The sequence below is a fragment of the Rana temporaria genome, chromosome 6, assembly GCF_905171775.1.
Source record: "Rana temporaria chromosome 6, aRanTem1.1, whole genome shotgun sequence".
Lineage (NCBI taxonomy): Eukaryota > Metazoa > Chordata > Amphibia > Anura > Ranidae > Rana > Rana temporaria.
The window spans coordinates 163,274,517-163,289,624 of record NC_053494.1 but is presented as its reverse complement, the minus strand read 5'-3'; the positions used below and the strand labels follow the sequence as shown (position 1 = coordinate 163,289,624).

The following is a 15,108-nucleotide window of genomic DNA, read 5'->3' as shown; positions in this document are numbered from 1 at the left end:
TTATATCACGGTGGCAACGGATACACAAATCATATCTCTTATACCGCAACGTTCGTCACATGACTTAATTTCCCTTAATAAAGTCACGTGACCTGTGACGCAACACGTCGGGAGGAGCCGGTGATGACACTTCTGTTGTCTCTTTATCCTGGATGTTACAAGGTAACAAATACAGTTTTTCTCTTTCAGTGGTTACAACTTACATGTTCTGCATTGCAGCGATTGGTGACCTTCATTCCAGGACATAAAGCAATTGCTGCCTTTTCATTGTTAATTACTCGGAACTGGATAAAACCGCCAGTAATTTCATCTGTAGAATACAATTTTAGATTCACTATCCATAGAAATAACTACTTAGATATACTTTATACAGTATATTATATTATATATATATATATATATATATATATATATATATATATATATATATATATATATGACATACAGTATAATAGCCCATTGAAAAGTCCATGCATATTGGATTTATTACATAAAATACTGTTTCAAGCAGTGGTGGCCCGCACATAGGGGGCGCAGGGATGCCGCCCCCCAAAGCTACTGATCATGAAAAAATAATAATAAAAAAATACTGGCCCTTTAAGTTTGTGCGGAACACCGGACATACAGCTGCTATGGGAATCATGATGTTTGCAATCACGTTGCAAACAATAAGCTCTATTGGCTTCCTTTAGAAAGTCCTCAAGGCGCTGAGTTCTGTGCCCAGAACACTCCTATTATAGCATTGTTCCCTGCTGTGGTATTGATTGACAGGTTCTGTGCCTTCACTTCCGGTTTCTCCGACTCATCCCGGCCGGTTCGAAGGTGGATGGAAGGCAACTTGCTGTGAGTATGAGGGGGGGGGGGGGACATCTGCTGTATAGGGGTACTCTGATAGGGACATCTGATGTGAAGGGGGACCCTGAAGGTTACACCTGATGTGAAGGGGACTCTGATGGTGACATCTATTGTAGAGGGGGACTCTGATGGGGACATCTGCTCTAAAGGGGGACTCTGATGGGACATCTGATGTAAAGGGAATCACCTGCTGTAATAGGGGACCCTGATTGGGACACCTGATGTATAGGGGGATGCTGATGGGGATACCTGTAGTAAAGGGGGACTCTAATTGGGACATCTGATGTGAAAGGGGGCTCTGATGACCTTATGTTAAGGTTGATTCTAATGGGGACGTCTGATGCAAAGGGGACTCTAATTGGGACAGCTGATGTAAAGGTGGGAACTTGCTGTAAAGGGGGAATGTGATTGGGACATCTGATGTAAAAGGGGGCTCTAACGAGGACACCTTATGTTAAGTGGTTTTATTTTATTTTACTTGAAATGTGAATGTGATTGGGACATCTGATATGAAGGGGAACTCTGGTGGTGACATCTGCTGTAAAGGGGGAAATGTGGGTGTGATTGGCCTACTGGGATGGGCACAGTGAGGCTGCAATTGATGGGCAGTGGGTCTTAAATTGATGGGCACAGTGAGGCTGCAATTGATGGGCACAGTGAGGCTGCAATTGATGGGCACAGTGAGGCTGCAATTGATGGGCACAGTGAGGCTGAAATTGATGGGCACAGTGAGGCTGCAATTCATGGGCACAGTGAGGCTGCAATTCATGAGCACAGTGAGGCTGCATTAGATGGACACAGTTTTATCTTACAGTAGTACATAATCACCTGATAAATGGCTATTTACAGTCCTGTGTTACTAACCGTTTAATTTATCAGTTTGTTTGCACCCCCCCAAAAAAATTGAGAACCAGCTACCACTGGTTTCTAGAGCTGTTACTCATGGCAAACAGTTGAATTTGATGTTTTATTTTTGAAGTATGGGTTTTTAAATGACAGCAAGGTCTCTCTGCTCTAGGCAACTTGTTAAAATGTCCTTGTCCCAATGCAGCCACCGTGAGGTGAGAAATTTGTGTAGGTTTCTTTTTTTGAGAAAGTGAATGCATAAGCCGTTCCACTTCCCGGGTATAGTTAAAATAGCACTAAAGGCAGAAGGTTTTGTACCTTAATGCATTCCCTGCATTAAGAATGAAATATCATCTGCATGCAGCTCCCCAGCCCCCCTTATACTTACCTGAGCCGGGCCGCAATCAAGCGATGTGCACGAGAGTACTCTCTTGGCCCCCTCCCTCCTCATTGGCTCAGAGACAGCAGTGGGAGACATTGGATCTCCCACTGCTGTCAATGACAGGAAGTGAGGAAAAAAGGGGTAGGATCAAGTCAAGCTCTGTGTCAATGGACACACAGAGCAGGGCTTGGGAGCGAGCATAAAGCAAGCACCCGGGGGAAGAGGAGCCAGGAGTGCCAGAGGGGGACCCAAGAAGAGGAGAATGCCTTCTGCTTTGTGCAAAACCACTGCACAGAGGAGGTAAGTATGATAGGTTTGTTATTTTAATTTTAAAAAAAACAACATCTACAATCACTTTTAATGGCCAGAGCTTTGGAAGTCATAGTGGCGGTGGCGGCAGATTTTCTATGAAATAAAGTTCATACCAAAACATTAGGCAGTGGCCATATGTGACAGTTAGCTGAACAATATTTGTAACTACAGTGGGAATCGAAAGTTTGGGCACCACAGGTAAAAATTTCTATTAATGTGCATAACGAAGCCAAGGAAAGATGGAAAAATCTCCAAAAGGCATCAAATTACAGATTAGACATTCTTATAATATGTCAAAAAAAGTTAGATTTTATTTCCATCATTTACACTTTCAAAATTACAGAAAACAAAAAAAAGGTGTCTATAAAAGTTTGGGCACCCTGCAGAATTTATAGCATGCACTTCCCCCTTTGCAAAGCTAAGACCTGCCAGTGTCATGGATTGTTCTCAATCATCGTCTGGGAAGACCAGGTGATGTCAATCTCAAAGGTTTTAAATGCCCAGACTCATCTGACCTTGCCCCAACAATCAGCACCATGGGTTCTTCTAAGCAGTTGTCTAGAAAACTGAAACTGAAAATAGTTGACGCTCACAAAGCTGGAGAAGGCTTTAAGAAGATAGCAACGCGTTTTCAGATGTCAATATCCTCTGTTTGGAATGTAATTAAGAAATGGCAGTCATCAGGAACAGTGGAAGTTAAAGCAAGATCTGGAAGACCAAGAAAAATATCAGACAGAACAGCTCGCAGTATTGTGAGAAAAGCAATTCAAAACCCACGTTTGACTGCACGATCCCTCCAGAAAGATCTGGCAGACACAGAGTTGTGGTAAACTATTCCACTATAAAGAGATACTTGTACAAATATGGTCTTCATGGAAGAGTCATCAGAAGCAAACCTCTTCTACGTCCTCACCACAAAAATCAGTGTTTGAACTTTGCAAATGAACATATAGACAAGCCTGATACATTTTGGAAACAAGTTCTGTGGACCGATGAGGTTAAAATAGAACTTTTTGGCCGGAATGAGCAAAGGTACATTTAGAGAAGAAAGGGCACCGAATTTAATGAAAAGAACCTCTGTCCAACTGTTAAGCATGGGGGTGGATCAATCATGCTTTGGGGTTGTATTGCAGCCAGTGGCACAGGGAACATTTCACGAGTAGAAGGAAAAATGGATTCAATAAAATTCAGCAAATTTTGGATGGTAACTTGATGCCATCTGTGAAAAAGCTGAAGTTAAAGAGAGGATGGCTTCTACAAATGGATAATGATCCTAAACACACCTCAAAATCCATGGGGGATTACATCAAGAGGCGTAAACTGAAGGTTTTGCCATGGCCTTCACAATTAACTCTGCAGGGTGCCCCAAATTTAGGGCACCATGCAGAGTTAATATCTTGTACTGCCCCCTTTGGCAAGTATCACAGCTTGTAAATGCTTTTTGTTGCCAGCCAAGAGTCTTTCAATTCTTGTTTGAGGTATCTTTGCCCATTCTTCATTACAAAAGTCTTCCAGTTCTTTGAGATTTCTGGGCTGTCTGACACGCACTGCTCTTTTAAGGTCTATCCATAGATTTTCAATTAGGTTGAGGTGAGGAGATTGTGAAGGCCATGGAAAAACCTTCAGTTTACGCCTCTAGATGTAATTCTACGTGGATTTTGAGGTGTGTTTAGGATCATTATCCATTTGTAGAAGCCATCCTCTCTTTAACTTCAGCTTTTTCACAGATGGCATCAAGTTACCATCCAAAATTTGCTGAATTTTATTGAATCCATTTTTCCTTCTACTCGTGAAATGTTCCCTGTGCCACTGGCTTCAATACAAGCCCAAAGCATGATTGATCCACCCCCATGCTTAACAGTTGGACAGAGGTTCTTTTCATTAAATTCTGTGCCCTTTCTTCTCCAAACGTACCTTTGCTCATTCCGGCCAAAAAGTTCTATTTTAACCTCATCGGTCCACAGAACTTGTTTCCAAAATGCATCAGGTTTGTCTATATGTTCATTTGCAAAGTTCAAACACTGATTTTTGTGGTAAGGACGTAGAAGAGGTTTTCTTCTGATGACTCTTCCATGAAGACCATATTTGTACAAGTATCTCTTTATAGTGAAATAGTGTACCACAACTCCAGTGTCTGCCAGATCTTTCTGGAGGGATCGTGCAGTCAAACGTGGGTTTTGAATTGCTTTTTTCACAATACTGCGAGCTGTTCTGTCTGATATTTTTCTTGGTCTTCCAGAACTTGCTTTAACTTCCACTGTTCCTGATGACTGCCATTTCTTTTTTTTTTTTTTTTACTCATCTTTTATTTTATTTTTCCACAGATAACAAAAAATGTTTACAACTATAGATACGTTTTCCACACATTTTAACATTTTAATCCGTCACTATATTTCCCCTAAGCCATCCTTACTCCTATTGCCCATCCATCTGATACTCCCTCCCTACCCCTCCCCCCCCCCCTCTCCAAAAAAAAAAAAAAAAAAAAAATAAATAAATAAATTCCCCCCACCCCTCCCGCCCCCTCCTCCTCTCCCCTTCTCCTCTCCCGAGATATTGGACATACACTTCTAAATTCCAAGTCATCTACCAATACTTTAAATCTTTCTCTCTAAGAGTCTAGTTTCCCTCTATTAACACCTTTCCTTCTTCTGATCTCATAAATACATTCCATCCGGACCATATTTCTTCGTACTGTATCCTCCTATTCTGCGCTGTACGCACCAAATCTTCCATTGCGCCTACCTCCTCAATCCTTTTAAGCCAACCTGCAATAGATGGCGGGCAAATGTCCCTCCACTTCAATGTAACTCCTGCCCGTGCCGCATTGATCATGTGGCACACTACCGACTTCCTATACTTCTTCACCGGTACTTCTGAACTATGTAACAGGAAAAGAGCAGGATCGTCCGGAAGCAATACTTCCGAAAATTTTTGCGAGATTCTTCTCACCTCCTCCCAATAATGTCTTATTTTTTGGCAATACCAAAAAATATGTAACAAAGTTCCTTGTTCTCTACCACACCTCCAACACCTTTCATCTACTTCTTTATCAAATTGGTGTAATCTTTCTGGGGTGTAATACCATTGTACAAGAAGCTTGTAATTAGCTTCTTGCGTTTTTGAACATACCGACGAGTTGACTGCCAGGTATATTATTTGTTTATGCTGTGTTGGGGTGAAAATCCTCCCCAGATCTTTTTCCCATTTCCGAATGCCTGGCATCACAAAATCCTCAGCTGGCATGTTCAGAAACCCATACATTTTAGATAATACTCTCGGTAGAGGTTCCACCCCATCACAGCATCTCTCTAGTGTTGTCAATTGCCTACAAAATTCTGTTACTGGACCCAAAGATCTTAGGAAATTACTTACCTGAAGTGCCTGCCACAATGCAAGTTCAAATTTACCTCCTTCCTCTGTTAGTTCCCCGATTGATGGCCAAACATTTGACCTCAAGAAATCTGAGACCTGACAGAGGTTCTTTCCTTTAAACTTTTCTTTTGTATTTTTTTCCATTCCTGGAATGAAATTAGGGTTACCTATTATAGGTAGTAGTGGTGATTTACTAGGTGTATATTTCTTATCTCCACAGATTTTCGCTGAAATTTGCAATGTGGGGCCTATTATAGGGTGTCTCTTAAGGTATCTAGGGAGAACCGCGTAACACCAGGGTGCTCTAGCCAGAGGAATCTGGCTCACATACTGCTCTATGTTTACCCAGCGTTTAAGCTCCCCATGTCTACACCAATCTACCAACCTAGTTAAATGCGATGCTCTGTAGTATTTTATTATATCCGGGACTGCCATCCCTCCAGCACTTTTAGGCATTCTCAACAGTTCTCTTTTAATTCTGGCTTTTTTCCCTGCCCATATGAATTTCATGAACAAAGAATTCACCTGTCGAAGATAGGTTATTGGTATGGAGATAGGCAGTGCCTGGAACAAATACAATATCTTTGGCAAAATACACATTTTGATTATACTTCCTCTCCCAAACCAGGAGTGCATTCCATGTCTCCATTTTTCTAGCAGTCTTCTTATTTCAAGGTACAATGGGGGAAAGTTCAATGCATAAGTATTTTTAATGTCTGAAGGTATGTATGTGCCTAAGTATTTTAGTACCTTCCCCCATTTAAACTTGAAATTCTGTTTTATTATATCCCCCATAGGTTCAGGGATTGCCACGTTCATTGCTTCCGATTTTGTGTTATTTACTTTCAGATTTGATAACCTACCATATTTCTCAATTTCTCTTACAAGGTTAGGGAGTGATACATGAGGGTTAGTCACTGAAAAGAGCAGGTCGTCCGCATATGCTGCGATTTTATGAGTCTGATCTCCCATCTGTATTCCCTGAATATCCCCGTTCGATCTGATTCTGTTCAATAGGGGTTCTAGTGTAAGGGCAAACAACAAGGGTGATAGCGGGCATCCCTGTCTTGTTCCGTTTGTAATTTTGAACGGGGATGATATTACTCCGTTAACCCTTACTGAGGCTCGGGGGCCTGTATACATACTCATTATCCATCTGATCATCTGTTCACCTACCCCCACCTGTCTCAATACTTCCTCCAAAAAACGCCAGCTCACCCTGTCAAACGCTTTTTCTGCGTCGGTATTTAAAAACACACAGGGAATTTTTTTTTCACGGACATAATGCACTAAGTTAAGTATTTTAATCGAGTTATCTTTGGCTTCTCTTCCTGGGATAAATCCCACCTGATCCATATCTACTAATTCTGATATACATGGTTGAAGCCGGGACGCTATTATTTTGGAGAAGAGTTTAAGGTCTGCATTTAGCAATGAGATAGGTCTATAACTGCCACATTCAGCAGGATCCTTCCCCTCTTTAGGAATAACAGTAATGTGGGCCAAAAGTGCCTCCGGGGGGAATACCGCCGAGCTTCCCAATGCGTTAAAAAACTTTGCCATCTGTCCGTTTAATATCCCTAAGAATTCCTTATAATAGCTTACAGAAAATCCATCTGGACCTGGGGATTTACCTATCTTCACCTTCTTTAAAACTTCCCCAACTTCTTCAACAGTTATTGGACTCTCTAACTTCTTTCGGACTAAAGATGGTAATCTAGGCATTCCTGCCCCAGAGAGGTATTCCTCTATCTCTACCTGTTTATCTCCTTCTATTGGTAAATTATATAACGCCGCATAATATTCCCCAAATACTTGGGCAATCTCTCTAGGTTTTTTTAGGAGCTGTCCTTCTTTCCCTTTAATCAATGGGACATATACCGACCTGTTCTTTTCTTTGAGTTTCCCTACAAGTAGTTTGCTACATTTATCTCCCAGCTCATAATTAGCCTTCCTTCCTCTCTGTATAGTCGCCTTAGCTTTAAACCGCATCATCTCTGAGATCTGCTTCCTTAATTGTCCCAGCTTTCTCCCCACCTCGTGTAGTTGTTTTTTTTTATGTTGAAGTTCTAATTTTTGAATTTCCTCTAATTTGTCCCTGATCTGTTTTTCCCTTTTTTTTTTCAGATAGGATCCATGTTTTATCAGGATACCCCGAATGACTGTCTTATGGGCCTCCCATACCATACCTGTATTACTCCCTGGAATATCATTGACCTGAAAGTATGCTGCAATCTCCTTAGCGACATCATCCCTAACTTCTGAGTTTTGCAGCAGACTCTCGTTCAAACGCCAGGTTCTATCCTGGGCAAATACCTCGTTAGAAAGGGAGAGACATAAACTAATCGGGGCATGATCTGACCACGTTATGTTCCCTATTGTTGTCTCCGTTACAGAGGTAATCAGGTAGTGAGGAACAAGAAACATATCCACACGGGTATATACATGGTGTGGATTAGAGAAAAAAGTGTAGTCTTTTTCATCTCCATGTAGAATCCTCCACACATCCACTAATTGTACCTCGTGTAGTTTCTTTATTATCCCCCTTCTGACCCTCCCTGGTATCGACGAGGTCCCTGTGGATGCATCCATTCTGGGGTCCAACGTAATATTAAGATCACCTCCCACAATTAATTTACCCTCAGTAAATTCAGTCAATTCTGTAAGAACTTCTTTCACAAATCTGTCTTGTTTAATATTTGGTGCGTACAGCGAAGCCAAAGTCACCTTAACCCCTCCTATACTCCCCTTCAGGAATAGGAACCTGCCATTCGGGTCCAGACGTTTATCTTGTAGAGACCAATTCACTCGATTTGAAATCAAGATTGATACTCCCTTAGTTTTTGCCTCTTGGTTCATCGAATGGTACACAAAGGGGAAAAATCTATTCTGGAGGAATGGCAGGCTCCCACCCCTAAAATGGGTTTCCTGGATGAAAGCTATATCCGAGCCCCAATTCTTTAAGTCCTTTAGTATCATTTTCCGCCTTTCAGGAATGTTCAATCCTCTCGCATTCAGAGAGGTTACTTTTATTGTCCCCATCTCGGGAGAAAAAAAGGGAAGAAGGGAAGAAAAAAAAAAAAAAAAAAAAGAAATACACCCTCGACAGCCCCCCCCCTTATTTCCACCTCTCCCCCTCCCTTATTTCCCCCCCTCCCCCTATGGCCCTAAGGAAAAAAAAAACACCCAAGACTGGATCTCTCTCCAGTACTCACCGTGGGTGTATACCTATTCTAGGGGGATTGACTGGGCGATCGAGTAGCTCCACCCAGTTCCCCTCCACTCCTCCCCCGACCCTCCTTAATTTTCCTTCTTCAGTCTCTCCCTCTTTCCCCTCCCGCCCCATTCTTATCTCCCGGCCCTTCCACCTTCCTACCCTTCCCTCCCCCTTCCCCTTCTCTCCCTCTATCCAGTTCTCCTTTTTAATTCTATTCTTTACATTTAATTTCCCCAAATTATTGAGTATTTAATATTCCTACATATCTAATACTCCTTTGAACTGGTAAGCGTTTACCCCTCCTCTATAGGAGAGAGAGCAAAAAAAAAAAAAAAAAGAAAAAAAGAAAGACCCATACGGTGGGACCACCGCCTCTATAGTTCCGCTCCTCTCCTACAAAAAAGGGGAAAAAAAAATAAATAAATAAAAAGAAAATAGAAAAGGGGGGAGCAAAGGTGAAGAGGAAGTATGTTGTTTATCTTACCCCCCCTATCTTAACCTTGAATAGCCCCGTAGGCTCGAGGTAGGACCCCCTCCCTCCCCCTCCCGGCCATCTCCACCCCACCCTCTCCCACATACCCCACATTGTGCAAAAAAGAAAAGAACAAACACAAAAAGTGTATACATATCTGCCACTTTCTGCCTATCTCTACACCTCTACTCATTTCCTATATCTCTATTAGTCATCATTCCACACATTATTTCTCAGAGCCAGCAGATAATACCCCGCGATTCCTGTGAGTCCTGTGAGTCTTATAAGTCCTTAAGTCCTATAGGACTGGGACCTCTTGTGAGGAAAAAAACAATTTAGTCAAAATTCCATACCCCTCCCTCCTCCCTCCACTTTCCCACCCCCCCCTCGCCCTCTCCACTCTCCCCCCCTCCTCCCCTATAAAAAAAAGGGGAGAAGGAAAAAAAAAAAACCCCACAGCAAAAAAAAGAAGGAAAAAATTCCTTTCAAATTTGTGATGTGTGTTTCAATTTTTCCAGACATTTGTCTCTTCTTCTCTCTTCTCTCTTCTATGTTTGTGTCTTATTTGTGATTTAGTGTCAATTGTGCAGTAGTGCGATTAGTACTATTAGTACTATTAGTGGTTTCAGGTGATTCCAGGTGGAGGGACCTGGCCGGTAGCGGGGGAAAAAACAATTTCAAGGGGAGGGGGAAACCGGGTAGGGAGACAAGGACCCCTTAATCACCCCTTAATCACACTCCAAGATCTGCCTTTCTTCCTTATTTTTTTTCCCGGCTTTATTTTCTTAATTTTGAGAGCTGCTGTAGCCAATCTGGGACTTCAATTGGCTCTATTCCCATAAACTTAAACACACCAGGTAAATCCTCATATTGCTGCACTTGGTAAGACTCAGTCCCCCGTTTGACTGTAACAGAAATTGGGTACCCCCATCTATAGCTTCCTCCCACATTCTTTATTTTATCCAGCAGCGGGCGCAACATGGCCCTTCTTTGTAACGTAGCCCTTGATAAGTCTGGGAGGATTTTTATTTGTGTCCCATCAAACCTAACCTCCCCAGCATCCCATTTCTTAATTACATTCCGAACAGAGGATATTGACATCTGAAAACGCTTTACTATCTTCTTATAGCCTTCTCCAGCTTTGTGAGCGTCAATCATTTTCAGTTTCCGTTTTCTAGACAACTGCTTAGAAGAACCCATGGTGCTGATTGTTGGGGCAAGGTCAGATGAGTCTGGGCATTTAAAACCTTTGAGATTGACATCACCTGGTCTTCCCAGACGATGATTGAGCACAATCCATGACTCTGGCAGGTCTCAGCTTTGCAAAGGGGGCAGTGCATGCTATAAATTCTGCAGGGTGCCCAAACTTTTACAGACGCCATTTTTTTGTTTTCTGTAATTTTGAAAGTATAAATGATGGAAATAAAATCTAAGGGCCAGATTCACAGCCGATATACGACGGCTATCTCCTGATACGCCGTAGTATCTCTGAGATACGCTTGTCGTATCTATGCGGCTGATTCATAGAATCAGTTCCGCATAGATAGCCCTAAGATCCGACAGGTGTAATAGAATTACACCGTCGGATCTTAGGATGCAATTCTAGGCCGGCCGCTAGGTGGCGTTTCCATAGCGGTCGGCGTAGAATATGCAAATCACTAGTTACGGCGATTCACGAACGTCCGCGTTACCCGTCGCTCTAACTTTACGTCATTTCCGTCGAGATGCGCCGTGTAAAACTAAGGCTGCCCTCTAGGTGGACTAGCCAATGTTAAGTATAGCCGTCGTTCCCGCGTCGAAATGTTAAAAATCACGTCGTTTGCGTAAGTCGTCCGTGAATGGCGCAGGACGCCATTTACGTTAACGTCTAAGTTAATGACGTCCGTGCGACGTCATTTAGCGCAATGCACGTCGGGTAATTTTCCCGACGGAGCATGCGCAGTATGTTCGGCGCGGGAACGCGCCTAATTTAAATGGTGCCCGCCCCATTTGAATTAGGCGGGCTTGCGCCGAGCGCATTTACGTTACACCGCCGCAAGTTTACAGGTAAGAGCTTTGTGAATCAGGCACTTACGCTGTAAACTTGCGGCGGTGTAACGTAAATGGGTTACGTTACGCCGCCGCTGCGTAACATCATTCTTTGAGAATCTGGTCCTAACTTTTTTTGACATATTATAAGAATGTCTAATCTGTAATTTGATGCCTTTTGGAGATTTTTCCACCTTTCCTTGGCTTCGTTATGCACATTAATACAAATTTTTACCTGGGGTGCCCAAACTTTCGATTCCCACTGTAAATAACATCATGTTTTCTCCTACAGAGGGGGAAGCTCTACAATAAGCAATTGGCTGGGAAAACCCAGTCTGGTCAATCAACTTTTCCCCAAGCAAATAAAGGCACGTTGCCTAGGCCAGGGATGTGGGATAGATTCCCATCTATGTTTGGGTGGGGCAAACATTTTTGTCTGTGGCATGTCCCCAGCTAGCATGCTATAGGGAAGAACCCTTGATCTTGGCATGAAAGCGGTGGTCTCTCTTCAGATATGATACCCCCTCCCTCCTGAATCAAAGTTCGATTTTTTTCCTATCCTGACTTAGCGACCAGATTTTTTTCTGTTCCAATTGGAATTTGAGAATTTGAATTGCATTAGTGTTTTGGTCAATTAAGTTGGCTAATTAGTGCACACAAAAAAAAAAAGACTGGACAACTATTGTTTACTGACCTATCACAAGTACCTATTGGGAAGCTTTTTAATAAGAATAGAACTTTGCACATTATTATACATAATAAACATACTTTTTGCATTGGGCGCGTTCAGTCTGACCGTCTCCTGTGCACTTCCCTTATCGTAAACAACTGGTGCAGAAGGTCCATTATTGTCTGGACACGTCCCAACATTAAATTTTACAGGATATTTCTAGAAGAAACACAATAGTTTTACATTAAGTGAGGGTATAAGTGTTACAAGAGCACCAGGAAAAACTCCTATCGGATATTCTAACCCCTGTATGGGTGTCACTGTTATTTACCCTGTCATAACCAATAAAATTACAACAGAGAAAATAGTTTTTCTATGAACATGTAAGGGTTGGTTCAAACAAAACTGAAATGTCTTACTTGCGAGTTGACTTGCTCATCGGTTTTCTTTATCTGCCCAAGAGACTCTGTCAGGAATTATTTTTCACCTTTATCCCAATGAAGAAAAACTACCTTCACTTCTTGTCCATGTGAAGGATGATGGACAGAACAATAAATAAGAGGAATGGAGACAAAGTCAGCAATGACCTTCTCGCAGAGGTTCTAACCATTCTCTAAAAAAAAGCTGGCCTGGAGTTAGGATTTAAAGCAGAACTAGACTCTCTCAATCATTAAATATTTTAGTCCTTATGCTGCTAGCATTAGTAAATAGATAGGAAAGTATATTATACTTACGGTACTTATTTTAAACTTTTTTTTTAACATTTCAGTTGCTTTCTCATATCTTTTTGTCACTGGGAAAACTGGGAATCAGTATAGTATTTGTCGCTATGCTAGATAATCAAATGTGTAGTTCCCTGCAGTTTGCTTACCTTATAGAGATTAAAGAGATTCCCTCCATGGGCTGAAAGGATGTCACTTTTTGTGTAATATCGAAGAAGAGCAGTGTCTTTCCACAGGGACAGTGGAGTCTTGTTTGGCACATGCCATAAACCCACATTATTGGCACCAATGTCGTAATAGCCGGGATTCTGCGTGCACAAAGAACATAGAGTGGCATATTAATTCCATTTATTTGTCCTACTTATGCTGTATGTTTGGTTGATCTGGTCATCATATTATTCTACACTAATTCTTGATAACTTAAAGGTCCCATGCATATTCAATTTTTTTTTTCTGATGCATGAAATGCTATCAAAACTAAGTTCAAGGTATAGCACTGGGAACAAGGATAAATTGTTGTAAATTGTTGGAGAAGAGAAGAGTAAGAGGGACAATAATTTGAATATAATTTGAACAGAATGATACAGATAAATCCATTGTATTAGTTCCCCAGAAATAGACACAAAAACAGTAGTAAACGTTCACTAGTTATTATGCATTTTAGTATTTGTTACCTTGTAGTCATCACTGGTTGCTCCATCTGCTAAACCAAATGTATTGTAGTTTGCCCAGTTCCCATCTCCTTCCGGGTTGTTTTCATTGTTGCCTTGTTGGCTGGACCAGCGATCACCAACTGTGCACTTTCCATTAATATTGTTCTCATGAATACTGGCTACTAAGGTCCAGCCTCCACCATCAGTAGTCATGTCACAGAAGGTCTGATAGGAAATGCCATGCTCAGTAGTCAAGGAATAAATCCCATCTGTCGTCACAGAAATAATCATGATTCATTACACTATATTTTATGATTTGTCTCATTATATCACCCAAACCATCTTTTCCCTGCTCTTCCCAAGACCTCTTGTTCTCTAGTTTCCTCCTTCCATGCTCACCTCTAGGACTTTTCCAGAGCCTCTTTTATCCTCTGGAACTCCCTACTCCAATCTGTCCAGCTGTATCCTACTCTAAACACCTTTAGGCGATTCCTGAAAACAAACCTGTTCAGGGAAGCCTATCCTGCCTCCACCTAAAAACAAAACTTTTAATTTTCTATCAGCACAGGTATAATGTATGTGTTTATGTTTCTTGAATCTCACCTTTCGCGTTATTGTCATACTGATGGATTTCCCTGCAGCTTCTGTACCTTTCATACTTGATGTTGGAGTGGAATGTATCTTGAATGTTGTTTGCTTGGTCCTCATTCCAACATGCCAAGAGATTTAAGATGTTTTGTTTCTTCTGACGAATGGAGATATTATCTGAAGGAACATAACATTAAGGGCTTATTTACATTTGCTTTGGCTTCAACACACATTAACAGCTAGTTTACACTTTCTTCAAAACAAGGCTTTGGACACGCTTTGTTAAAGCTCTCTAAACGCTAGTGAAAGCCTCTGTCACTAATTAAAATGGTTAGCTTACAGTCCTGTTTACACCTTGCTTTTGCTTTGTTTTGGCTTTGCTATAAAAATTATACCCCATGTCGATTTAGCGTCTTCAGAATCCCCATAATAGTCTATGGCAAAGCTTGATTGAAGCCTCATCGAAGCCCCACCAAGGCTCATGGAAGCTCCAACCAAAGCCCCATTGAATTCCAATCGAAGCCCCACCAAAGTACCAAGCAAAAGCAAGGTGTAAACAGGACTGTAAACCCCACGATACCCCACCAAAGGCTCATCGGAGCCCCACCAAAGGCTCATCGAAGCCCCATTGAAGCTCCACCAAAGTCCCACTGAAGCCTCATTGAAGCACCGAGCAATAGCAAGGTGTAAACAGGACTGTATGCTAACCATTTTATTTAGTGACAGTTGCTTTGACTAGCGTTCAGAGAGCTTTAACAAAGTCTGTCCGAAGCCTTGTTTTGAAGCAAGTGTAAACTAGTCCTAAAAGAGAAGTATAGGATATTTTTTTAAATCATGCTGCATCTGCCTGCCGCTGGCTCTAACACTGAGAACCAAACATTCAAAAACTGCATATTGCTCTGTTCTCATAGCTCTGTGAGCAAAGAGTTGGTGACTGTCAGTCACTGGCTGTCTGCTCTGCCCCCCCCCCACGCTCACTGGTGTACTG

At 41.9% G+C, this 15,108-nt stretch overlaps 1 protein-coding gene across 4 annotated transcripts in view; it reads right to left on the bottom strand.

The window, feature by feature from the left end:
- The window catches only part of LOC120943991 (intelectin-1-like), a 36,639-nt gene that overhangs the window by 5,545 nt on the left and 15,986 nt on the right, over positions 1 to 15,108 (bottom strand). For all 4 annotated transcript variants that reach the window (XM_040357710.1, XM_040357711.1, XM_040357712.1 and 1 more), the window contains exons 3-7: positions 14,136 to 14,297; positions 13,554 to 13,801; positions 13,029 to 13,187; positions 12,256 to 12,376; positions 204 to 310 (exon numbers count right to left, since the gene is read on the bottom strand). In XM_040357710.1, coding sequence (XP_040213644.1) covers positions 204 to 310; positions 12,256 to 12,376; positions 13,029 to 13,187; positions 13,554 to 13,801; positions 14,136 to 14,297 — 797 coding nt within the window. The remainder of the gene's footprint in view (positions 1 to 203; positions 311 to 12,255; positions 12,377 to 13,028; positions 13,188 to 13,553; positions 13,802 to 14,135; positions 14,298 to 15,108) is intronic.